Genomic DNA, 25,433 nt, shown 5'->3' with positions numbered 1-25,433 from the left:
AATTTAGTATTCCGCGGAGAATGCGAAATTGTCCAAAATTCTGCATTCCGCGAAATTTTTTGCTTGTTCGCAAAATGCATGTTCGCGAAATATTTCCCCCCGAGCACGCAAACGGCAATTGCGAACAGTAAAAAAGCATCGCGAACAAGCAATTCCGCGTGTTGGCGGAATTTCTGCGTGTTCTTAGAGATTTTTTACCGTTTCGCAGAGATTTGCGTAACGCGATTACGCGAATTCCGCCCACCCCTATAAATGGTTACAACATGAAATGTTGGATTTTCAAGGATATAATGTTACTGAATACTTTAAATGTTTCCAGGAACGAAATATCACTGAAGACAAAGCCATGCCCGTCCCTGTGATCTATACAGCAGCTACTTTCTGTGTTGAAGGTGCAGGGAACATTCCAGTAGGACAGAGCAGTTGTAACGAACCCTGGGCGAAGCACTCCGCTACGCTCGCGGAGTTTGGGAAGTTTGCACAACTTCACACTACGCGAGCTGCACGTAGCATAGTGCAAACACACGTAGTGCAGCATAGCGTAGTGCAGCGATCATTTTCTGCTTGTTCGCGGTTCTCAACGTCATGGTCGCGGCCGCGAGCAAGCAAAATGACATCCCGGCGAGATTCTTAACATGGGGAGGTCAGGTTTCTCATTGTGAGTGGTTGCGCATGCTCGCGACCGCTCTCAATGAGAAACTACCAGTTCGCGCTGAGAAAGCTGTCGCTCGAGTAATAATCTACTCGAGCAGCAGAAAACTACAGCTCGCACTGTGCAAGATGCCGTTTTTAATGACTGCACAGTGCCGGATGCTTGTCCGCACTGTGCAATCATTGAAAACGCATCTTGCACAGTGCGAACATGCTTCGACGCAGCTCGCGCAGTGCTACGTGAAGTTCCCGTAGTGTGAAGTGCACTTCGCGTAGCGCTACTTCGCGAACTACGCCCACCTCTAGTTGTAACTACACCTACCAATTGAACACTACTAGTAGCCCACCTTTACTTACACATCCAAATATATACAATTTGTGGGGAACAGGCTTATACATGACTTCCCAGGGGATGGTCTGGCCGGTGTTACGTCTCCTTTCTTTTACCCCCCCATTTACATTGCACCGTCCAATTATCACAAAATTAATTTGCTACAATGTAAGGATCTATATTTGCACCGGGTCAAAAGAATGGTCAATCCAGAAGATATAGATCAAACAGATACTTCCCGACAGCAATTTACTGACATAATGAAGGGCATTCTGCCGTTCTGGGGCCCCATTTTCAATAGTCATAATATTCGTAGCCTTGACAGAGTAGTTGGAGTTATTAATACTACTGCAGGTATACTGACTAATCTTACAGTCGAGCTCCAGGCCAAGAAGCTTGTTGCTCTTCACAACCAGATATTTTTACAAGTCATTCTTGCTGATTGGGGTGAAGCCTGCCACGACATCGGCAGCAGCTGTGTTTACATTCCTGATAACGCCCCTAATGTATACTCTGCAATACAGAAAGTACACAGGCCAACTCAGATATCCATCAGGATAATGGTTCACTGTCCCCTCACAGGGTGGTTCTGGGGTCTGCTGTCATCATGGGGTTGGAAGATACTACTTTTCCTAGTAGCTATTGCAGGTATTATCTTTACATGTTGCTTATATATTACCTTCCAGCCTGTTGCATCTATTGTGCGGGCAAGCTCACCCCTACCCCTAAATTGACAGAATGTGATAATAAGGTCTCTATTAGGATGATGCAGGATATACAGACCATCATGCTTATTGACAAAGGTATTTTTGAATACTGAGTGGATTTTGATACTCATGGGATGCCTTATTCTCCCTTGCAACTTGAGTGAATTTGCATTTTCGTTCTCCCACTTAGAAGTGTAAAGACCCTGCAGGATAGCCTCAATAAAGCATTTAGCCACCCATGCTAAAAGGAGGGTCTGTTAGGTTTGAAAATAACATTCCTGCTATACACTTGTTTCATGCTATATTTGGTTAGCAGTGTGTGGGTAAATAGACGCCACTTGTATTCACGTTATGCAACCCACCGAGTCATCCCTATATTGTGTAAGCTTTAGTTAGCTAATGTCACTCAATTTTGTATTTCATAATCCCTATTAGGCTGCCTAGACTGTGCCTGCACTAGGCCTCATCACTCGTATTGCTTGCCTCAGCAGAACACTGTATTTTGTTATTATTTTCTCTTCGAGTCAAGGCTGCTTCCAGACTTACTAATAAATAGGCCATTCTGCCCTCACATACCAACCCTAGTGTGTAGTTCTGCTCCCACGTTGGGAGATGCTGAGACTCAGCACGGTAACCTTGACTTGCAGATTGCATGTACCCATCTGGCAGTCTGTGTTTGGCCCAAGCTGGTAACTTTCAACTGTGGGCGTGGTTGGAGGCTTCTGGGAGGAATGATTATGTGTTGTGGGCTGCTGGGGAGTCAGTCCCTTGGCAGAAATTTTAGGGTGCAGGTCAGATTGGACGCCTCTGCAGAGTATTTACTAATAAAAGCTTGTTTGTATTCTATACAGTCTGACTGGCTCTTCATTCTTGGAAAGGCATAGCAGGTGGTTGTAAGTAACCCAATTGGCCCCTAAGGGCCACTTCATTTAGTATGAAATTATCGTCAATGAATTGGGACAACTGGGTGGATGCTGCTCTTTCTATCAGTTTGCCTTGGAAAGGTCCATTTGTAATTGGGCTGTAGTAATCGGGGTTAAGTGGTTCCAGTTCTGTTTGTAGTAATGGGTGTATCTAAGACTTTGTTTTTTTTAGATCTTCTGGAAATATTCCTGTAGTTAAGGAATTGTTATTGATTCTTCTTATTGGTGTGGCAGTTAGAAGAATTGTCTTGAAGGTTTGTGGTGGACATGTGTCTGAAGGGCTGCCAGCAGGTTTGCTAGCTTCGACCATATCCATACATTCATGTGTGATATTCGTTGGAAGGGAGGCAGAGACTGGGTTAGCCTACTCTTGGAGGATTTTGTTTTGGGAAAGGTTTAGTGCTGGTGGTTTTTCTTTGTTTTTAAAAAAGGAGTCCAATGTATCTGCTTTGGATGTGTAATGATATACAGGTTTGTCTGAATTTTTGGGTAATGGTATGAGCTCCTTATAGGCAATTGAATTCATGAAATTCGGTGAGAATTTTATGGAAGTCTTCATTTGCACATTTAGCATTTTGAATTCTCTATGAATAGTATTTTTTCTTTTTTGATTTCCGGCTTGTACAATTTGTTGTGTCTTTAAGTGAAGTTTGTCTTGATTGGTGTTTGTTTTGATATGGTTGCGTCACAGCTTTCTAATTAGCAGTTTTATCTTTTTACCTCTGTATTTATTCTCGATGGTTTGAGTTTTCTTTGGCTCTGTTGCATTTTTCTTAGTGGTATTAGGATATCAAAAGCATCCTGTAGCCAGTAATTTTTTTTACAGAATTTATTATGCCTAGATCTGTACTTGATTTTAGTAGTGTTTCTAAGTTTCAAAATTGAGTTTGTCCCCAAGGTGGCTACATATAACGTGGTTTTGGGTGTGCTGCTTTGCGTTTTATGTTGGAAAGCAAGAAAATGGTGGTCTGACAATGGGACTGAAGTTGTTGTTTGAAAAGTAACTAGTTCTGGATTTGCAAAAATTACATCTATGATGTGTCCAGTGATGTGTGTGGGTATGCGGATGATTGCTCTACGTTTAGCGGGTCTAGGCCAATGATTATTGGTTTTGGTTTTAGCATATTGGTTTGTCAAACACAATGCTTAGGTCACCAAGAATGCATAGGTTGGTATGTAGGGTTATAAGTTTTGAAACTGTCTGGAAATGTTGTGTTGCTAGGTAGAGATCTGTAAATGAGTAGGAAGTTACAGAAGGAAGATTATCTAGGGTTGCATCTGGTGAATAGGACGTCACATCATAGTATATAGACGTCGTCCGTTTTAGTGAAAATGAAGGTTGGCTTGAATGCAACAGCTAGGCCACCTCCTCTTTCATATACAATTTTGGGTAATAGTTTGATCGCCTAGAGTAACCGCTTCATGCAACACTTGAGCCATGTCATTTCCAATCATGATTCCGATATGACAAGTCAGGTAGTGTGCAGGTCATAGATGTGATGCTTGTTTTTTTAGAGTGATCAAGCATTTATTAGTAGACTGTTTAGAGAATGTGTTTTGGTGATAGTGTGACTGTTTTGAAGAAGAGTGAGCAGTGTTTGTGGACTTATAGCAGGTGTGTCCTTAGTGCTGGACTTAAGACCAACAGGCAACCAGACTCATACAACCAATCATAGCCCTAGCAGCCAATCAGATATTAAACCCTAAGCCCTAGGCACAAAAGAAACCCTAGCCCCCAGGAACCAATCAAAAACCCTTGTACTATTTTACAATCATAACACAAACACTAAGGCCTACATCCAATGGAATCACTAACCAATGGAACAATCAAAACCCTAGACCTATCAGCTAATAAGAACACTAACCCCAAGTCCAGTACAGATACAGCAGCCAAGCAGAGCACAGGTGTAACGTCCAATAGCAAATATATAAGTATCGTATGACCTCAAGCCCTGGATGATGGCCAGGGGGCAAGGCAGGGTGTGCTGCTTCTGAATTCAGAATCTCCTTGGATACAAACAGGCTTAATCCACGCTTTTCAAGTCCTGTTTAATTCTAAATCTACAGCCCCTTAAAAACTGCTTTTTGCTCACTTAAACCACTTTTTCTAGTCAAAATCAAGTGCTACATACTCTTTCCAAACACCGTTTAAATCATAAACTAAGACTAAGCAGTCTTTTAAACACACTCTGCTAAGTCTCTGCTGAGGATGTAGTTTGTCTTATTATTTTTTTTTACTTTTAAAGACACAAGGCTGGGAGAGACTGGGGGGGTTGCCCCTACAGGCTTATCAGCACAGGGAAAACTATGAGAGACATTCGAAAAATCGGTAGAAAAATCAGCAGTTTCAAAAGTACAGTTAGCACAGAAACAAAGTTCAATGTAAGCAGTCATGGGGAGAATGAAACTAGCAGGTTTAAACTATCAACAATACACAGTACTAGTCTTACCACCTTTTCGGTTGTTTTCTCACTGGGCTATTTAACTCAGAGAAGCTGGGACTACAAGATGGAGGTGGCTATCTTGGGGTTCCCTACATTTTACAAATCTGATGAAAAGAATTAATGTCCACATAAAGACGGCAAGGCCCTCTTTCTTTCTGACATCACCTTAACCCGTTTTTGTGATTGCGATTGTGCATTTGATTATTATTATGATTAGCCTAACTTTCTGTTGAGAGGTAATTCTGTTACACAAGTGACATTCACTCCTTACTGGATGGAGGAGAAGCAGATTTCCTCATACTGCTGGATCTCTCTGCTGCGTTCGATATGGTGAACGACCTTTACAACGTGGCTGTTACACCGCGGTATGTTCACATCGCGGTCATTACAGCGCTTGATGGCGCTGTACACTAAGGAATAGTACGATTTACTATTCCAACACCTTCCCTACTGTTATGTAGGCTGGAGTTGGAATAGTAAATCATACTATTCCTAAATCCAGTGCCCTCTAGCGCAAATGGTTGTAATTACTGCGATGTAACGTACCACGGTCTAACAACTGCGTTGTAACATCACATTAATTCAACATAGTGTCACTCCAGCCTCATCAAAAGAATACACACAGACATCAAAGGCCCTGACCTTGAATAGATATGCTTCTTCCGCATCAGGAGAACACAGTGAGTAAGATTCACTCTCTACAGATCACAGCCCAAATACCTGACCTGTAGAGTCCTTCAAGGATCATCTCTCAGCCCTATTCTGTTCAACATGTACATGGCACCACTCGCCGGTATCCGACCTCACAGCATCACCATGATTTCCTACACTGATGACACCCTGTGCATCCTCTCAATGCCTGACAGGTTCTCTACAACCTGCTGCAACTTCACTAAATGTATGATTTGCATAGCAGAATCGATGAAAAGCAGCTACCTGAAACTCAACTCCGACAAGACGGAAGTGAATTTCAGGAACAAGAGTTTCCCCTGGGAATCTATCTGGTGGCCATCAGACCTTGGTCCAACAACTATACTCACTAACAATGCAAGAAACATCTTAGACTACAAACATTGTCTCACAGGTGAAGACTGTCAGCTCCTGCTACTTCCACATACTATGCACCAGACATCGCTAGAAGACTAGACTATGGCAAAACTATATCAGAATCTCCAATCACTTCCTCTACCAACTTCAAACCATCCAGAATGCTGCAACAGACTCATCCTGGATCTCCCACGTCACTTACACACCGCACCAAACCTCAGAACTCCACCAGCTACCAATGGGAAACACTGCTAATTCAAACTTCACACATGCATACAAGTCACGGCACAACATAAGACCGAGATACCCCAACTCCTGCCTTCATTTCTAGAAACCCAGCAGACACATATGCTCAGCCATGTTCTCTTGCACCCGAATCTGCAAAAGCAGAACGGATGGCCTAATCTCCTTCTACATCACACCCAAAAATATGGAACCATCTCCCTCCACTCCACACACCAGGGCCGCCTCCTCGCTTCTTGAATCATGGAAGAGGCTGAATACCTGGCTCTTCAATAAACTCCCAACAGACAACCTGCTCCCTTGCTTCAGTGCCTCTACACAGTTCAGGTGATTAGTTGCACTCCATAAATCCATATAACATAGCATAACAATATATTTGTAATGCATGCATGGTCTCCAAAGGTTGAGCACAACATTTCTGATCTATGCTGAACTGGCTAAATGTTTTTGTACCTAATTAAAGTGATTTATGGGTAAACGTTGAACTGACCGCATATAGAACCATCCCCTGCCATCAAAATTATCCCACAGGCAAAAGGTGCAGCACATATGAAGGCCAGGTTGTATTGCGACAAACTGGTAAGTAATTAAACCACATCACTTGTCAAATGTGCTATTGGCTAGAAAAACTGGAAATAAATTAAAGAAAGACATAAAAAACGGACACCTCCACAGTGTGAAAGTACAGATGTTTGCAGACTTATGCAAGAAATTATGCATTTTTAAACACAGATAAGATGCATAACACACATCCTAATAGCATTATGCAAAACCGACCACTGTGTGGGGAAATCAAACAAAATAGGATACTGGCTGAAAGAATAACCACATTAAAGACAGTGAGAGCAATGGCTTGTAGAGTGCAGGAATGAAAAGGCAAGTTAACTTGCAAAGTGTTAGGTTCGAAGACTATGCACACAAATTATATTTGAGGAATGAAAAGACTGAAGGTCTCAAAGAGTAAAATATTTTTGGTGCTCTATTACAGGTTGATGTAGCGACCAAAAAGGCGGTTACTGGTAACAGTATTTGTAACATGACCACCTTCAGAAAAGAGGTGGGCAGGGAAATGGAACTGTAAGAAGCTGGCTCTGCTTATGGTATGCCCACTAGGTGGTTATACCTTGCAGCGAGACCAGGGGTTCCTCAAAAGCTTACAGGGCTCAATGTAAACCCAAAATGCTCTATTAGTGGTAGTGTGGTCGAACAGCCAAAGGCCCAACATAGAGGAGTGCAAGACATTTATTGCACAACATTGACCAATACACAGGACTCAAGAGGGGAATCACCACCAATTTTGCAAAAATAAGCATTGTTTGTATTTAATTTTAAACTATGATCTTAACAATAAGGTACATTTTTAAATAAAAATACTTTTCACATTCACCAAAAGCGGACACTTGGAATATTTTTAAAGCGGTTCAATCTTGTCCTATGGGGAAAGCAACAATGTGGTTGAACAGGTAAGTACCACACTTACACATCCAGTCTTAGGCCTGATGAGTACAAAAACTGCACCACCAGCGGCACAGGGGCAGCCGGGTTCAGGTCAGAGTTTAGCCCAATAGTTTTCAATGGAGACAGGGGTGCTTTGAGCCACACTGCTTGCAAGTAAGTGGATCAGTTGCAGGGGCAAAGCTTTGGTGGGAAGCACAAGCACAGGGGGAGACACGAAGCAGGACCAAACATATACCATAAGTGGCACTGAACGGCTGTGTGCTAACCCCGGTTAGGGAACTCTGCTTGCGGAATGTGCAGAGATTTGCCTACTCCGTGTTCCACAGAGTAGGCAAATCTCCACACACTCTGCGTCGGAGCAGAGTTTGCCAGCCATGTGGGAGGTGGGTGGTGTAGCAGAGCTCCACAGCATTTTTTGTCAACTCTGTGGCCTTCCATGTAGCCCCGCTACGCCCAGGGTTACTGTTTGCAGGGCGCAAAATCAGGGTCGGGCACCCAATGCTTTTCAATAGAGTTTCTTCTTTCGACCATCAGGCTGCAGGCGTAGTACTGAAGGTTGCAAGAGGGATACCAATGACAGCAGAAGCAAGTAGAGATGTAGGTGGTTGCAGGGGCACAGTCAGTTCAGCTCACCAAAGCTTAGGAGATTCTGGTGCCTTGACAACAGAGTCTACTTCCTGGAGCCGGTCAGGGAGCCTCTGGATTCAGGCTGCAGGAGTCATTGTGGCAGTCAGGAGCCATCAGCCAGCTGTACACTTGAGGTCAGGAGAAACTTCATTGGGTCAGTGGGCATAGACCTAGCCCTGAGTGGGAGGATCTCCTTATCTTCAAGATGGCAGGGCTGAAAGATGTGCTTCAACTTGCCTCCCCGAACCTTAGGGGTGGCCTTGACAGAGGTGGACACACAACATTTGGTCTTGGGTTTTCTCACCCAACGTACGGGTGCAACAGGGAGCTGCCATCTGCTTCTAGCAGAAAAGGTTGGGGGGGTTGCATTACAAAGGAGGCAGGTCTTTGAAGCTTCCACTTCAAGCACCGGCCCATCCTGGGATGTGCATTGTTTCGGGTCCCAGAAAGCAAGGGCTCTCTACCTAGGTGTCCAAAAAGATGTCTGGTGGTGGCTGGCTGCCTACAGCCAGTCACAGACCACACCAGGGTTGGTAGGTTTTCAGGGAGGACCTCTGAGGTGCCCTCTGAGTACATGGTACAATAAATGTCACACTGGCATCAGTGTGGATTTAATGAAAGGAGTAGTTTGGTATCAAACACTCCTGTGTTCAGTGAAGCCATCATGGTGCTGTGGAACTCTAGTTCTGGAGTTCCCAGGCCAGGTACTCTGTATAGATTCACTGGCTCATGAAGATATATTGTCACCTATGGTATAGTGAACCCTGTCTTAGGGCTCTGTCCTGGACCCTGTGCACTACAACTGAAACCACATCAAAACCAGGGGCAAAAAGTGGGGCTAACCTTGCAAAAAAGAGGCACTTTCTCTCAGGAACATAAAATGAGTTGAGTATTTTGGCGTACAAAATAGTTCAATAATTTATGGTGGCAAAGTTTGAATGAAATAGGCCTGGACAAACCCAGTGAGATTCCCCAAATTATCTTGGGGTGGGATCACTGCCATCGTGAACCCCTGCTTGACAAGCTACAGAGGAGTGGGTTCCTTTTGGCCCTCTTATCTGCAACTTGGCAGTTAAAAGCTTATGTATTAATCATTAAAAGGAAGGAAAAAAGATAGGCTGATGGAAAGGGAAAGGTAGATGGATGAGTGGGGGTATGGGCAAGGCAAGTGAAAAGATCGATGAGTGGGCGAAGGGGTGGGTGGATGACAGGATGGATGGGTCAGTGAAAGGATGGGAGGGTGGAAGAATGTGTGGGGGAAAAGGAGGATGGATGAAAGGATGAATGATGTGTGGGTGAAATGATATGTGGGATTGTGGTCGAAGGGCTGTATGGATGAATGGGAGAAAGGATGGGTGGACAAAAGGGTGAGTTGGTGGGTAAAAGTATGGATGGATTAGTGGGCGAAATAATGGGTAGATTAGTGGGCTAAAGGTTGGGTAGATCAAAGTACAGATGGTTGTATAAGTGAGTGAAAGGGTGGGGGGATAGAAGGATGGATAGGTGGGTGGATGGATGAGTGGGTGAAGGATGGATGACGTTCAGGTGGATGGATGAGTGGAAGGTAGGATGGATGAGTGAAAGGATGAGTAGGTGAAAGGATGGGTGGATAAGTGAATGCGATGATGGGAGGATGAAAGGATGGCACAGAAAATGGAATCCAAGGTTGGATGGATGGATTGATGAAATGATGGATGATAGAATGAACTGATGAGAATGTAAAGGTGAAATGGTGGATATCAGTGGGTGGATTGAAGTGAAATCCATTATTTCACTTCACGAGCCCGTACTCCGTCCCCCAGAGCCCTCTGTTAAGCACGCTGTATGCGGCTTGCCTGCACCCAGGAAATCTTTCCCCGAGATCATTCTTCCATCTCCCATTCACAGGCCCCCGGACCTGGCAGGCAAATCTCGTACTTCTACCTCGGGATCTGCCCCTAACTCCCCCTTATCTGTGATGTACCTTAACACTCGGTCTCTGGTCAGCCATTAATCTGACATCTTCTATCTCTTAGGATCGGAACAGCCTGACATCTTGTTCCTGTCCGAGACCTGGCTCACAGATGATTCCTCCCCTGATATCCTGGCGGCCATCCCTCCGGGATATTACATACTGCAAGCCAACTGCCCCTCTGGCAAAGCGGGTGGCGGGGTCGCAGCCATCATTAGGCACCCAACCCGGTTCTCCCCTGTGCCCACCCCCAGCATCCCTATGACCGACTGTCTTGTACTCAGCCTGGAACAACCTGGGTCCTCTCTTATATGTGTCCTGGTTTACCGCCCTCCCCAACCTATGCCAAACTTCTCCGTTCAGTTTGGTGAGCTTATCTCGCAGCTGACCATCAACAACACCAATGTTCTGGTCCTCGGTGACTTCAATTATTGGCCATCGGACCCTCATGAAACCTCTGATTTACTTGCCTTTTCTGACCTCATGCTGGGCCTCAATTGCACTCAACATATACACACACCCACGCACGTTAAAGGTCATATCCTGGACCAAGTATGGACTTCTTCCTTAGACATCTCCACTCCCCTTGTTCTTCCCTGCCTCTGGTCAGATCATCTACTTAACACTTTTTCCCTTGCCAAACCCCCCCCCCGCCAATATCATCCGAGAATCTAACTTTCTGGCACGTAACTGGAACAAGGCCGACCTCAATAAATTTACCTCCCTCCTGAGCTCTTCTGCCCCTTCTATCACGGGAAACACCATTTCCATTGACTCTCAGTCCGATAACCTCACCCAATGGCTTGTTTCCGCCGCGGACTCGGTGGCACCTCTAAAACCTGTTAAGACACGGCGCAGTCACGACGCCCATAGGTGGTTCACCGAGGAACTCAAGGCACCGAAAGACGCTGGCGTCGTGGATATACCCCCGAGACAAAAGCTGTCTTCTCTTCTCAGCTGAGGGAATACAAGTCTGCTATAGCCCGGGCTAAATCCAGCTACTTTTCCAATAAGATCTTGAACTCCACTAATAAGTCCAAAGATATTTTCTCTATTGTTGAGGAATTATCTAACCCGGCGAGAGTCACCATTGCTCCCCTCCCCTCCCAGCCTCTGTGTGATTCCTTGAATCAATTCTTTGTGGACAAAATTGTCAAAATCAAAACCAGCATCTCTGCTCATGCCTCATCTGCCCCTTCTCCCCCCAGTACCCCCTATCACCACAACACCCATACCCTAACCCAGTTCCCCCTCATTTCTAAAGATAATTTTCTCCCCCTCTTGCTCAAAGTCTCCTCTGGCTCTCCCTGTGACTGCTGCCCCCCCTCGGCCCTGCGAGAAGCTTTCACTTCCTGCCCGGATCCCCCTCTAGCCCTTTTAAACAACTCCTTGACCACGGGGGTGGTCCCGGGATCCTTCAAACGGGCAGAGGTGGTCGCCATTCTGAAAAACCTACGGCTGATCCGTCCATCATGAGCAACTATCGCCCTATCTCCCTCCTTCCCTTCCTTAGCAAAGTCCTGGAGTCCCATGTTACTCAAACCCTTACCTCTTTTGTAGAAGACTTGTGTTTTGGACCCCCAGCAGGCTGGGTTTAGACCTGTGCATTCCACAGAAGCAGTCATCCTCTCTGTGATGAACGAACTACGCAGGGGCGCCGACTCTAACACCTGTCATGCCCTGGTCCTTCTAGACCTGTCGGCCGCCTTTGACACGGTCGACCATGACATCTTGGTCGACCGTGTCAGAGAGGCTGGCATCCAGGGTACTGCCCTGGACTGGGTGCGCTCTTTCCTGACCCATCGCCATCAAGCTGTCAGGCTGTCCCAGTGTTCTGCTTCTCAAGTCGAGTTGACCTGCGGTGTCCCAAAAGGCTTTTCCTTATCCCCTCTCCTTTTTAATTTATACCTGGTCCCGTTAATCCGCTCACTCCGTCGATTCAATGTCTCCGCGTTCAACTACGCGGACGACATTCAACTGGTCTTCACCATTGACTCCAGGGATGAATCCATCTCCACTTTCCAAAACACCCTTTGTTTCATCAGTGATTGGATGGGCACAAACCATCTGAAACTTAACCCCGACAAGACCGAGCTGGTGCTTGTCAGGGGACCCTCCAATCCCTGGCACTCTTCCTTTTGGCCTGCCAGTCTTGGCAGCCCCCCCTGTCCCGTCAACTCAGCAAAAAGTCTGGGAGTTGTCATAAGTAACGATCTATCTATGACACCCCAGATCAGCGCTGTAGTTTCCTCCAGCCATTTCCAGCTCAGGAAAATACGCGAAATCTCTTGCCTACTTACCACCGATGCCCTTATTTTGGCCCTGCTTGCGTTAGTCATGTCCGGGCTTGACTACGCAAATGCATTATACGCAGGCATTCCTGCATACCAACTCAGGAGACTCCAGTTGATCCAAAATCAGGCTGCCCGCCTGATATACCATCAGCCCAGAGATCAACATGTTCAGCCTCTTCTAAAAAGTCTCCACTGGCTTCCGGTCTCTGCCCGCTGTAAATTTAAGCTTGGTTGTATCATTTCCAAATCCCTCACTGGCCACAGCCCCTCTTTCATCTCTTCCTTGCTTCATCAGTATGTTCCCTCCCGCACCCTTCGGTCATCTCAAATGGCTCTACTTTCTGTCCCTAGATTCAAGCGGAAGAAACACGGCGGCCTTAGGTTTTCATTCTTAGCCCCGTCTTTTTGGAACTCCTTACCCCTTTCTCTTAGGTTGTCCTCCCCCTACTCCAGATTCAGATCTTCCCTTAAAACGCACCTTTTCACCAAAGCGTATAATTAGTTGTTATCCTCTGTTATGTTATTTTCTGTCTCTCCTCCCTGCTCTCTCAGTATAGCGCCAAGGAACCTAATGGTGTTAGCGCGCTCAATAAATTAATTTAACATAACATAACAAAGCATGAGTAGATCGATTCTTGGATGGAAGAGACAAGGGAGCTCTTCTAGGAATGTTCAGGCTCACGTCTCGCTTGATTGTTTCCATCAGAGCCTGGTTGAAAGACGGGAGCATTACATTTTCTGGGTACTCCGCTGGATGGGATGGCGAAATCTAATGCTCATTAAACTCTCACGTTTGTATGTGGTTCATCTTCTATCAAAGTGTCCACCAGTCAAATCTGTGGCCCCATCTGTTCACAAAAATTGTACAGTGACACGCATCGCTGGTAGGGGGTAGTTAGGGGTAGGACGGGCCACTTTTTAATTATACTAAATGTAAGATGCTTTGAATTCAAGTGATCCAGTTCACAGGACCAGGCAAGAGAAGCGGCACAGCACAACCTGGAAAACTTCTCTACCCTGGTATTACGTAACTGAGAAGAAATAACTAGTTAAGATCTAATGCATTGTGGTGCACCACTGAACGTTGCACATCTGGAAAAGAAAGTCACTTGGTCAGTTCCCTCCAGGTAAGACTGATGAGGAAGATTCTGTGTGAGTGTGTTTCTTAACTTCAAGCATAAACAGTTTCATTTGTGACTTTAGGGAGCAACGTATTGCGATAGAGGCACCTTCCACAGAACAAGAAAACAAACTGTCAAAGAAAAGGAATTTAAGGAGAGGACACTGGACATTAATAAAAAGGGGCAATTTAGTTGCTTCCCAAGACGAACAGAAACTAAAACACAGTAGTGAGAATGAATGCATCTTATAAAGGAAGCAGAAGGTGCAGACCATATTGAGGTCGAGGATTGAATAATCGACGAGAACCATTTGTTTTAGATCTGGAAATAAAGAAGTGCTCCTACCCAGCTGCTCTGGAAACACACTCAAGATCATTAGGAAGATTCAGCAAGTCATGGTGGTTCTTCTCAACTTCCTGTAAACAAACAAACTGGTTAACATCGTCTCTTGACTTCGGTGCTGAAATCAGAAATTCTAGTAAGCAGTTCAGCTATGTCGGGTATGTGTGACTAAATGAGAAGCAATTTCTGTTTCTGCAGGTGAGATGTGGCACTTGTTAGGAGAGCTGCTGTCACCTCAATAGATCTGGTTTCTCAAGTTTTTTTGCGACACATGGTATGCACAACTTTACATTACACCCGAGAATGTTAACTCTTCGGTACATTTCTTTTCAGTATGGATTTAAACCAGCATTTTTTAGTTTGAGTTTGTAAGCACCCATAGAGTGATAGTCAACAAAATCTATGGCCAGACTGAGGTGTTCATATGTTTTTTGTGTTACTACACTTTATGTAACTTTGAAATAGCATAGCACTACACTTCCAATAATACTTTATTACAGCCCATTAAAGGTGGTGAGTGGTAATCGATCAAAACCCAAGGCAGTCTACATAAGGGACCCTCATCAGTCAAGACATCCTCATTCATTGAAGCAATAGACATACTTTAAATCCACAGCAAAAACAGAACACCAATAGCAAGAAAGCATGACCAAAAGAACATGGCACTCTATATGAAGTACCCCATAAGTACCCCATAAGTTGTTATGTCTTGGTGCTCGGGACAGAAGGTTATGTTGCATTTTGGAGATGATACTCAGAAGTTTACCCATGGAGCATGGATACCACACTTTGCTGAGCTCGGTATTGGCACCCCATTTCACTAGTGGCAGTTCTCCCCCCCCACTCCCTTCTTCTGAGGCTCAAGTAATTGTGTGAGCTACTCAAGGAGGGGGGGGAAGGCTTCAGTGTGCTCTACAGCATGATCTCTGCCTTTCACTTTTCCCGGCACACTCCATATATTTTGGCAAGGCAGGGGAAAGTGAAAGGCAAGGCAAAGTCTGTGTATTAGGACATTGAAATGTGGAGAGCAGCAGGCCTGTACTGGTTCATATATGCTGCTCCATAATCTTCAATAGAGCTCTTGACATTTCAATGTTTTGGGTACATCAGTTCTCTTTCTTGCCAGGTTTCCGGTCTCTACTAACAAACTTTTCTTCAACTGTTTGTGTCCCTCTTTCATTGCTGTGACAGCCTGTGACAAACTGCTGCTCTGTGCTGCCTCGCCGCCTGAAGCCAGTGAATAAGACGAGGTTTCTCACACAAGCTTTCAGTGCGTCACCATCAACTGGCTTTTGCCCATTCTTCTTTCTGTTAAGCCTAGACAATTAAGACTGGTTTTAAGTAATGCGATATGGCGCCTGCTCGTGTGTACGTGTGTGTGTGGAAATTACCAGTAAGAGACGGGGCCACAGGCAGGGGGATAACCCCAAACCCCCAGGTAGACACTAGGTCTCAGAAAAATCGATACATGTGGCCTGTGCACATGTGATGAATAAAAGCAGATCAAATTGCGTTTCTTCTCTGTTTAATGCCGATCAGATGCCCAGCCAACACATGTTTCTTCAGGGTAATGGACCCACGACTTCTTCACGGCTAAAGGATGTACAATGGCCTAATGTTAAGCAATGTTACATGCACAATGGGTAAGTAGAATTCGGTGGACACTGTGACTTTAGTGCTACCAAACACCCAAGGTGCCATAAGCAGGGACGGTATAAAACATTTCGGAAAAAGCAGAATAGTAGTTTTGTGACAATACGTGGGTCATTGGTTAGACCTGTGACTTGTGTGCATAGAGCTGCGGCAGACGAAATACAATCTAACAATCAGTATAACGTAATACGTAATCACAAATCCAGACTGCTGTGTGTTGAACAATATTTAGTTACTACGTACGTATATATTCGTGCCGCTTATCTACACATTTTCCTAGGTAATAGAGCTAGGTAATTAGAGCATTGATATAAGAGTGACAAGTGCAACTGAGACAGGATGGTCAAAGCAACAGATCAAAAGGAGGAAAGAGGGAAAGAGAATGAAACAAAAATTAGAATGCATGTCCTGAAGAGAGTACTCTCGGGGCACTGTGAGCATAAACACCACTTACCTATGAGGGCCGATGGGCTGGGAGGGGATCTATCTAGTTACAGAAACGAGAACTCAATAAAACTCCTGATAACAAGCAGTGAACACGTCCTGAATTAGGGGCGAGTGTGTCAAACTGAGGGGGCTCACCTCCATGCTCGTTGTATTTCCATCCCAGCTGATGTGGGTGAGTATCTCCAAAAGAATGTCAGATAGTGAGGTGGTCAGTACCATCAAAGAGTACACTATGGACAAAGTGGGATTAACAATGGATCAGACCGGGTAGGAGTGCTGAGAAAAATACACTAAAATGTAATACAAAACCTAATATTGTGAGAGAGCGTGCGTAAAGGGATGGAAGTGACAGGTGAAGCCAATCACAATTGCGCTGCTCTTTCACATGTTCTGATCGATGTTAGTGTAGAGGTGGGAAGGGCAGATTTTGTGTACCTTGGGAATCTAGGTCACTTCACTTTGAGGTATAACAATTATTCTTGGCTCCGCATCCCCTCTCTGTGCCAGGTACTCAGATGTTTGTTGTACACTCAACCTCCTTTTCAACAAACATCTGAGTACCTGGCACAGAGAGGGGATGCTGAGCCAAGAAGAATTTTTATACCTCAAAGCGGAGAGACCTAGAATCCCGGTTTTATACACACTTCCCCAAGGTACACAAAAATCTGCCCTTCCCACCAGGTAGACCGATTGTGTCATGCGTAGGGGGACCATCCGAGAGAATAGAGGAATATGTAGACATGTTCCTGCAACCAATTTTTCAGAATCTCCCGGCATACATCAAGGATACGAATAACATCCTCAGCTTACTCACGGACCTTACTTGGCAAAATGAAATCATCCTAGCCTCACTTGACGTAGTCTCCCTCTACACGAACATTGATCCACAAATTGGCTTACTAGCCATGAAGTGGCACTTCAGTAAGAAACCTGCCTGTTTCACACGTTCTATCAGGTATGTGTCCGCTGCTGTGCTACTCTTGGTTCTACCATTATTGTGCAGCTTTTCTCTCTTGAGCACACACACATTTTGCTTACCTGGGACGTCGTTTTCCCAGGTAATGTAACTGGTTCTGATCCATTGTTATTCCGGCTTTGTCCATAGTGTACTCTTTGATTGTATTGACCATCTCACTATCTGATGTTCATTCCTTTGGAGATACTCACCCACATTAGCCGGGACGGAAGTACAACCGGCGGAGAGGTGAGCCCCCTCAGTTTGACGCACTCACCCCTATTTCAGGATGTGTGTCACTGCTTGTAAGCAGGAGTTTTATTGAGTTGTTCACATTTCTGTAATTACATATAGATCCCTCCCAGCCCATCGGCCCTCATAGGTAAGCAGTGTTTATGTTCACAGTTCCCCGAGAGTATTCTTTTCAGACATTCTTCTTTTTGTTTCATTCTCTTTCCCGCTTTCCTCCTTTTGTCCGGTTGCATTGACCATCCTGTCTCCATTGCACTAGTCACTCATATATTAATGCTTGAATTACCTCGCTCTATTACCTAGGAAAAAGTGTAAATTAGCAGCACAAATGTATACGTTCAAAGAAACTAAATACTGTTCAACGCACAGCAGTCTGATTTTGTGATTACGTATTATCGTTATACTGATTGTTAGATTGTATTTCGTCTGCTGCAACTCTATGCACACAAGTCACGGGTCTAACCAATGACCCACGTATTGTCACAAAACTACTATTCTGCTTTTTTCCGAAATGTTTCATACCCGCCCTGCTTATGGCACCTTGGGTGTTTGGTAGCACTAAAGTCACAGTGTCCGCCTGAATTCTACTGCCCCATTGTGCATGTAACATTGCTTAACATTATGCCATTGTGCATCCTTTAGCCCTGAAGAAGTCATGGGTCCATTACCCTGAAGAAGCACGTGTTGGCTGGGCATCTGATCGGCATTAAACAGAACAAACACAACATTGGAGTACTGTGATTGTTGTGTTTGTGGATTTCTGTATTCTAGACTTGCAGTATTTACTCTGCTTTTATACATCACTTGTGCACAGGCTACTTGTAACACTTCTTTCTGTTAAGGCAAAGAGGCGCAGGCGCCCTTGGATCTGTGACTAGCTGACAGCTGTCTATTATTTTTCTATTAGGAGCCCAAGCAAAACTGATACTTATCAAAGGTTTGCTGCTTCAATCCTTCAAAAACGCAACAGTTTTACTTTCAACACCACATTACCACCATGTGTTAATGAAAAACACTATCACATTTGTGCCATCTTCCCTGGTGGATTTGATATCAAAGTGATATATATTTTACTTTGAGTTGCTACTTATCTGAACTGTGCTAACCTTTGAATTATACCCTACTTTAATATGGATAAAATTAATGTCCGCTTCTCAGGACTTGAATTAGTTAAAGAGCTATATATAAAAGCGGTTTGCTCTTTCCTTTCCAACTCCCTGTCCTCTATGCATGTTGTCCTCCTAAGTTTGTCATACAGACCATAGACTCACAACCAATAAATAAAACTAGTAAACTATCAAAAAAGTCTAAGGGCCCGATTAGGACCTATGGATCACCTTAGAGTTGGTGGTAGTCCATGCACTGGCAGTCTGATCGCCGTATTGCAGGTGCAGCGGTGGGACTGCCATAAGATCACTGCAACCTCTGGGGATCTGTGACGCCACGGCGGTGGCACAGCGGTCCGAGCCTGCAATAGGCTGGCAGTGCCACTACGGAATCGCCAAGCATATTACAAATGTATTCAATGCAACCCTTTCGATGGCAATGAACCCAACATGAAAAGAGTGGCAATGAAGAAAATATTGCCTCTGGGGGAGCATGTGAGCCTTGGTTAGACAGCGCCCGTGGGATCACCAAAGCAGGATCACCCAACCTGGATTCCAGTATAAATCCGGCTGGTGGTCTGAAAATGTGCTTGTCAGTGTTGCAGCAGTGGGCCTGATGAAACACTGCCAAACTCTTAATAAGGTCATAAATCTATTCAGCTTATTTCTACAGAGCAATCAATCTTGTTTTTTAGAGGAGATACCTGACTTAGTTGGAGTTTCATTACAAAAAGATGTTGCCATACTGTAGGAAGCGAGAATCTAGCTCCTTGATGTGTAGTCAAAGAAATACAGTGCTTTACTTGACACAACAGCTTATGATGACCAATCCACATCTGATTCTGAGAGACAATTTTAGTTTGCAGTGCTTAGAGCACGGGAGGGAGGGCATGGTAGAAGGACATTCATAACATTTCTGAGAATAATTTATAGGGGTCTGGATTGGAGGTGGTTAATGCACAAACAAATACCTTGTTTGACCCTTCCTTACTACAACACAATGTTTTGACTGGGTTCTCGTGTACTAAATAATATGTAATGCAGAAATCAAGGACATCACTGTGCTAAACATAAGGCAGAATATTGTAGAATGATAATGGACGGCAAAGTAAACACAATCCCTCTCCATCGAACGGTTCAATTATTTTCCAAGTATAGGAGGGATCACAAAAAGCTGACCATATTGTTAGATATAGTTTGCCTGGACCTGGCAGAGCAGCCAAAAGAGGGCACCCCAGCAGAGTAGGGTACTCTAACTGGGCCAGTACGTTTTATCTACAACTTACATACCACTATTTCCTTGCAGACACACGGGTTTATCAATCAAAATTGATTCAACCCCCCAATAAATAAGCAAGTTGTGAAAGTGGCCTGGTTGCCTCTAACTTCTTGTTTGGTAATCAAATTATGAAGGAAAGGGGTAAATATGTTGCTGCTTTTCCTGCAATGGACAAGGTTCCGTGTTCCTTCAGAGCAGTCTTTGCTAACAGTTTATGACAGGTCCGCCAGTTCCAGGAGCCATGCTGGCAGCAGCTTACAAAAGGTAATCTGTTCCAGAAGCCCTACCATGATGCTTCCTACTAAAAGCACTAAAACTTTTCCCCCCTCCCTTGAAGTATAGGTGGCCATTTAGCTTCAAATACAGAACAGTCAAGAAAGACAAAGTGTTGTGCAAGGCAATTGACCTATTCTTAGATTTTAAAAATAGGTCACAGAACGTTGCCCTTTTCTTCATAACCAGCAAATGATTTCATAAGGTCCATAAGTCCTGCAAACACTCCTTGGCTTCTGTTGGGTTCTACTTATAGAACCTCAGGTTACCAGGGGAAAAGAATGTAGGGAGTGTCGGTTGGGAGTTGGGGGTTTGGTTTTCCTTGGAGTCGGAGGTGCAGACTCATCTTGTCAACACTATCATAATAAAGGACTACAACTTACCAACTGGTGTCCTTTCAGTAGACACAAGTTGACTGGGAAAGGTTAAGTCCCCACCCGGTGTTCCAGCCCCCAGTCACCTTGTCTTTGGCCTCTGTGTAATTGCCATCTTTTTGGAGGAGGCGGTTGCTGAGTGTGAGCGTCTCTTCAAGTTTCCTATCCTATGGGTGCACGGTCTCTTGCAGTAGTCCTTTGGAGACTCGTATACCAGCCGTGAGTACTTTTTTCAATTTTGTTAAGCAGGCATTGCGCTGTCTCGGGCAAGTTTCTGCGCGTGCCTTCTCCTCCGACTCCTTCGCTAATATCACCTCCAGCATAGTTACGCTGCATCAACCATTTCATCTTCTCTTCGAGCTTTCCGGTATCCATGGCAACCAGAGCTCTCACATGCTGATTATTTTGCTGTCTGGTGCAGCATCAGCTTTATTCTCGATAGCGGACACGCACAGCTCAGCTGTTTGTGACTCCATATCCGCTTCTTTGCTCGTATACATAATCTACAGTGCGTTCAATATTCGCTGATACGCACAGCTGAATTTCACTTTCATTCATCATTACATGTTCTGCATTGGAGTGTCTATGCTAATGCACACAGCTGTTCCTGTATTCATTTGAGTTGCGTACCCGGATATACACAGCTTCCTTGCTTGTATACAAAATCAACAGTATGTTCAGAGCTGTCCTTATTCGCTGATAAACACAGCTGTATTTCACTCAATTCTTACATATTGTGCATTGGAGTGTCTGTGCTCATGCACACAGCTGTTCCTGTATTCATTTGAGTTGCGTACAGTAATTTTATTTGCTGATACGCACAGCTTGATTTATTGTCATTACCCTCTACGTGTTGTGGATTGGGAGTTGTCTTCGCTGATGCACACAGTTCATTACAACATACAGCATGTAAGTTTACCTCTTGTTTTTCCATCATAATTTAATAGTCCTTGTTGTATTCTCACGGTTTCCTTTCCTCGCATATTTTTTGAACATTGTGTGCACAGAGCTGTCCTTTACAGAATGCAAAACTCACCAGTTCCTCCACCTGCCTTTCCTCCTAGTCCAACTAACCCTCGAGTCTGATTGGGGGCCGTGAAAGGAAGCTTTTGAGGCATATTTGGATGCACTTGATTGTGACGCCTTTACTCCTAAAAAAAAAGTTTGCTATCCTTCGTCATTGTATAGGTACAGATGGATGCAAAATACTCAAGCACATTCCTTCTGATCCTATTTTGGCTAGAGAAGGTGAAGGGAAGGGAGACAGTGTTATTGAGGAGTACGCCACGGCCTTAAGAGCACTAGATTTGAGATTCAATGCAAGGAAGAATGTCATCATGGAAGGACACATTTTATGGTAGAGTTCAAATTCCTGGTGAATCAACTGCCAGCTATGTTTCAGCTTTAAGAATTCTAGCTGTTTAGTGTGAGTGTAGGGACTTTGAGGGTGAAATGATCCGTGATCAGTTAGTCCAGAAAACTAACAAGAAAGTCCAAGAAGCCCGGTTATCTAAACCTAATCTTATGTTGGAGAAGGTTGTAAAAATTGCTTTTAGGACTGAGAGTACTTCATCCTTTATGAGTCAATTGACTATGTCAGACAGAAAATCTCACTCTGCTGAGGTATTTGCAGTTAAATCAAAATATACGAAATACAAAACTAAGGATACTTCGAGAAATACTTCTGAGACTGGTAACACCTTGGACAAGCAAGTCAAACGGCCTCCTTTCAAACAATTGGAGTGGTATCATTGTGGGAGTCCTTCTACTGTTATTTGTCCTGCTAAGGACCGCACATGTACTAAATGTATGTGTAAGGGTCATTTTGCCAAGGTTTTTATATCTTCCAATAGGGTTCAACATAGGAAAAAGGTTTTTGGAGTAACTCCCAGTAATGGTGTTGAGGAGGATCAATTTTCCAGTGAAGCTGATAAGATACTTTTGATCAAGGATTTTGCTGCAGATGATTCTATCCGTCGCACTGGTTTGAGTGATTTTGTTAGACATTTTGCACATTCAGTGTCAATGGTGTTGATGTGAACGTAATGGTTGACTCCGGTTCACTAATACCTTGCTGAGTGAGAAAGTTTGGCACAACCAGTTTAATGGTACTCATTTGACTGATTCGAAACTGCGTCCTGTAGGTTACGGTGGCAAGATCATTGATGTGGTGGGTGATTTCTCTGCCACTTTGAAGTTTCAAACTAATAGCTCTGATGGGGTTGTGTACATAGCCAAGGACAATTACAATTTGTTGGGTTGGCACGATCAGAAGAATTCAGGCACATTACTTGACCCTAACAAACCAACTCAGGTTGTGTTAAGGGACAGGTATTTACCCGTTATGCCTGTAAGACACTCTAACATGTGAAAGATGCAGTTTCCTGAAGTTTTCCAAAAAGGTACCCTGAAGGGTTACACCCATAAGATCAGGTTGACTGATGAATCTTATCCAAAGTCACACAAAGTTAGAAGAGTTCCATTAGCCTTGCGGGCTGAGTTGAAAGATGGATTACAGAAGCTTTGACACCTTGGTGTTAATAAACCTGTAGAATGTTCTAATTGGGTTTCCCCCTGTTTTAGCACGCAAGGCTAATGGTTGGGTCCATATGTGAGTGGATTTACGCGATCGTAACAAGCAAATTTGGATCAACCGCCACTCCTTGCCAAACATCATTGAAATGCTGTCCACTTTGCAAGGTGGTAACATTTTTAGTTTATTGGATATGACTTCAGCATACCATCAGATTAACCTTCATCCCGATTGTAGACACCTGACATCCTTTATTACTCCTGAGGGTTTACTTCAATTCAAGCGCATGCCTTTTGGGTTGGTTTCGTCATCCGCCTTATTCCAACTCATTGTAGAAGGCATTATACATGCCTTCTACATCAGTTGGAATACGGTGTCAAAGGGGTTGCTGCATTTAAAGGCTACGTTTCAGTATTCAGCAATGATCAAGATCAACATGATATCAGAATGCATCGTGTTTTGTCCATTTCGAAGGCAAGAGGTGTAACTCTCAGTACTGAGAAGTGTACATTTAGTGTTCCCAACATTGAGTGTTGAGGTTCCAAATTATCCGTTAAAGGTGTTGAACCTAAGCTTAACCTTGTTAGAGCTATTGATTCATGGGTTTAGTTGAATTCTGTTCAAGATTCATCTCTAAGTGTAGAGAAAACTCTTATCATATGAGGAATCTTCTGAAAAAAATTAACTTTTGAGTGGTGTAATCTGTGTGATCAAGAATGTTCTCTTGTCAAAAAAGAGCTCGTTCAGGCTATACCCTTGAAGCCTTTCAACACCTGTGATTAAACTATTATTATGACTGATGACAGCCAGATGGGTTTAAGTGCCATTCTTATGCAACATAGAGAAGGCAAGGATGAAGTTGTAACTTTTGCTTCAAGAAGCTTGAAGGGTGCCAATCATCTTATTCTGTGATCGAGCGAGAAGCTTCAGCATGCTGGTGGGGCACTGTTTATTTTAAAATGTACTTATGGGGTTCTCATTTTACTGTTCGAGTCGATCACAAGCCTTTGGTGCAGTTATTCACTACTAAAGGCATAGAACGAGCCACACCTAGTATTGATAAATGGCAATATAGGCTTAAGAGTAGGATTATTCTGTTGAATATGTTCCAGGTGCCACAAATGTCTTGGCAGATTGTAGGCCTCATCTGCCTAGTTGCAATGTAGTTGATGAGGGGGAAACATCAGTTAATATGGACACTGATTTGGTGTGTGCTGTTGAACAGATGAGATTGTGCTATTCTTGAGAGTGAGTGGCTTACAGCTTGTGACACCGATGCATAGATCACAGAGGCGAAAGACTGTATTCTTCAAGGTTGCTCTGAATGGTAGGCTGATGGAGTAAAGAGGGATTCTTACAAACATCCCTTATCTATTAATTGCCTTCTTTATCGTTCCGATTTGCTGGTTGTTCCAGAGAGTATAAGAAATAGAGTTCTTATTTTGGCTCATGAGGGGCATATTGGTATGCAGGCCATGAAGAGGAGGATCAGGGATCTTTTTTGGTGGCCAAGGCTGGACAGGAGTGTTGAAGATTTTGTTGGAGATTGTATCAATGGTGCTGGAAACGACAAGTGTCAAGTTAACGTCCATAGTCCTGTTGAAGCCATTGAGGTTCCCAACAAGCCATGGGGGAAAATTAGCTATCAATACTATTGGTCCCATGGTTATCTCTGGATGTTTACTGAAATATGGTATAGTTGTTGTGGATTTCTATAGCTGTGGGCCAGAAATTAAGTTGTCGAATCTCTCAATACTTTTAACGTCATCAAATTGATGGAATCCATTCTTCTTAGAAAAGGCAAGCCTGATGAAATTTGATCAGATAATGGCTGTCAGTTTACATCTTCATAATTTTCAGATTTTTAAAAATCTTTTTGGGCATTAAACATACCAGGATCTCCTAGTACCCTCATAGGAGCAATGGACTGGTAGAACGATTTAACAGAGTTATCAAGGATAATATACAGTTAGCCAGGTCTAGTGGTCTGAATTGTAAGGAGTAGTACGCAAATTGTTATGGTCTGTTCGCACCACTTCTAATGCGGACACTGATCTATCTCCTTTTACCCTACTAGGTGGCAGTTTACCTGCATCTAAGGTGATTAGTGTGTGGGTGGAGTTTTCCACCATTTCCAGGCAAAAAGTGTAAGCAGTGGGCAGGAAAAGAGCACATGCCCAGGATAAGTATGTGAGTGTGCGGGTAAGGGAATGCAAAGTAGCTATTTGTGATTTCGATAAAGTACCAAGGATCATCGCTATGAAGGATTCCAAATTCTCCTCTCCACAAAAAGTTGTGAATGTGAAAAAGAATGTGGTAAGATTACAAAATGGAAAGTGGTGGAACAATGATTAGTTCTCCATTGCACATTATATTCACAAGAGTATGGTTGATAATTGTGCAGGAAGAGGAGGAAGAGATG

At 44.0% G+C, this 25,433-nt stretch overlaps 1 protein-coding gene across 1 annotated transcript in view; it reads right to left on the bottom strand.

The window, feature by feature from the left end:
- LOC147690264 (inverted formin-2-like) overlaps positions 1 to 25,433 on the bottom strand; it is a 156,283-nt gene that overhangs the window by 48,882 nt on the left and 81,968 nt on the right. The window contains exon 9 of the mRNA XM_086939470.1: positions 14,143 to 14,213. Within this exon, the coding sequence (XP_086795596.1) occupies positions 14,143 to 14,213 (71 nt within the window). The remainder of the gene's footprint in view (positions 1 to 14,142; positions 14,214 to 25,433) is intronic.

This window comes from Lissotriton vulgaris, chromosome 9 (assembly GCF_964263255.1).
Source record: "Lissotriton vulgaris chromosome 9, aLisVul1.2, whole genome shotgun sequence".
Lineage (NCBI taxonomy): Eukaryota > Metazoa > Chordata > Amphibia > Caudata > Salamandridae > Lissotriton > Lissotriton vulgaris.
The sequence above is the reverse complement of the archived record's forward strand: the minus strand, read 5'-3'. Positions and strand labels throughout refer to the sequence as shown.